The sequence below is a fragment of the Nanorana parkeri genome, unplaced genomic scaffold (genome assembly GCF_000935625.1).
Source record: "Nanorana parkeri isolate BGI_ZX_2015 unplaced genomic scaffold, ASM93562v1 scaffold2150, whole genome shotgun sequence".
Classification (NCBI taxonomy): domain Eukaryota; kingdom Metazoa; phylum Chordata; class Amphibia; order Anura; family Dicroglossidae; genus Nanorana; species Nanorana parkeri.
Window position 1 is genome coordinate 199,735 of NW_017308418.1, and position 1,552 is coordinate 201,286.

Genomic DNA, 1,552 nt, shown 5'->3' on the forward strand with positions numbered 1-1,552 from the left:
CACACACACACACACACACACACACACACACACACTCACACAGTATATATGGTATATAAAGAAAATCATACGAAAAATAATACATTCAAGTCTTGGAAAATGTTGTCACTCCGTAACATTATTTTTTCATTATTTACAATGACTTACCATTCTTTTCCTCTGTGACGGTCACCTCACTAATCTCAGCATCTTCCGGAAAAGGCAACGGTTCAGAGGAGTCCAAAGCATTTTGCTCAGGCGAGTCGCCGATAAGGTCCGGGTCAGACATGTCTCATGTATTTGACCTAAAGAAAATATCAAAATAGTTAGGAAAGATGCATCAATATGGACATTGGCAGTATGTCCCTTCCCCTGCAGGGTAAAACAGGAAAATGGGAGCTCTGAGTCTGTCCTCCTCCTGCTGGGTGATACAGGCAGAAGGGAGCTATGAGTCTGTCCTCCTCCTGCAGGGTGACACATAGATGGGAGCTAGGAGTCTGTCCTCCTCCTGCAAGGTGATACAGACAGAAGGGAGCTATGAGTCTGTCCTTGTTTTGGTCATACACAGAATTGTCCATCAAGTATCGGCATCTCTAGAAGCAGTTTCAGAAATATAAAAGAGAGAAATCCAAATTTAAAGAAGAAGAAGGAAGAAGAAAGAAAGAAAGAAAGAAAGAGGAAGAAGAAGAAGAAGAAGAAGAAGGAAGAAGGAAGAAGGAAGAAGGAAGAAGGAAGAAGGAAGAAGGAAGAAGGAAGAAGAAGAAGAAGAAGAAGAAGAAGAAAAAGACGAAGAAGAGAAGAAAGAAGAAGGAAGAAAGAAGAAGGAAGAAAGAAGAAGGAAGAAAAGGAAGAAGAAAGAAAAGGAAGAAGAAAAAAGGAAGAAGGAAGAAGAAAGAAGGAAGAAAGAAGAAGGAAGAAAGAAGAAGGAAGAAAAGGAAGAAGGAAGAAGAAAGAAAAGGAAGAAGAAAAAAGGAAGAAGGAAGAAGAAAGAAGGAAGAAGAAGAAGGAAGAAAGAAGAAGAAGAATAATGATGAATGAACACAGAATATATATAATTTAGTGTCGGTATATTGTCAGGTAGAGTTGTCACTTCATATTTCGGGGACTTCCCCCTGAGGTGTTCGTCTCACCATCCAGCACACAACATGTTAATCGCAGTAACCGAGCGCTCACGGGGAAGATGAGAGGTAAACAAGTCGGTCGGATTGGCTGGACCGGCGCGTATTTTCCGCCGCTGACTCACAGCGGCGTCCTGCAGGTGCCTCGTCTTGCCAACAATCCCACTCTCCCTGCGCCGTCTCAGGATGAAGCCTTCGCGTCTTACATTTTCGATAACAACAGAAGCCGGCGAGATAAAATGGAGACGTTCTACAGATCACGCAGAAAACAGATATTTTTACCCCCCATTTATCTGCACTGTATATAGATTTCGCGCAGGTTTCTGTTGCATTTCCAGGTGAGGACGCATGTGCCGACCACACAGACCCGTGACGCATTATGGGATTCCCATGTGTGTGCTGATAGAACAACCATAGGAAGCGTTTTACACAACCCCCAGCAGGTGATGGAAAAG

The 1,552-nt window shown here is 43.2% G+C and overlaps 1 protein-coding gene across 1 annotated transcript in view; it reads right to left on the minus strand.

Moving 5' to 3' along the window:
- DNAH2 (dynein axonemal heavy chain 2) overlaps positions 1-268 on the minus strand; it is a 197,087-nt gene extending 196,819 nt beyond the window's left edge. The window contains exon 1 of the mRNA XM_018572866.1: positions 148-268. Coding sequence (XP_018428368.1) covers positions 148-268 — 121 coding nt within the window. The remainder of the gene's footprint in view (positions 1-147) is intronic.
- Between the last annotated feature and the right edge of the window lie 1,284 nt (positions 269-1,552).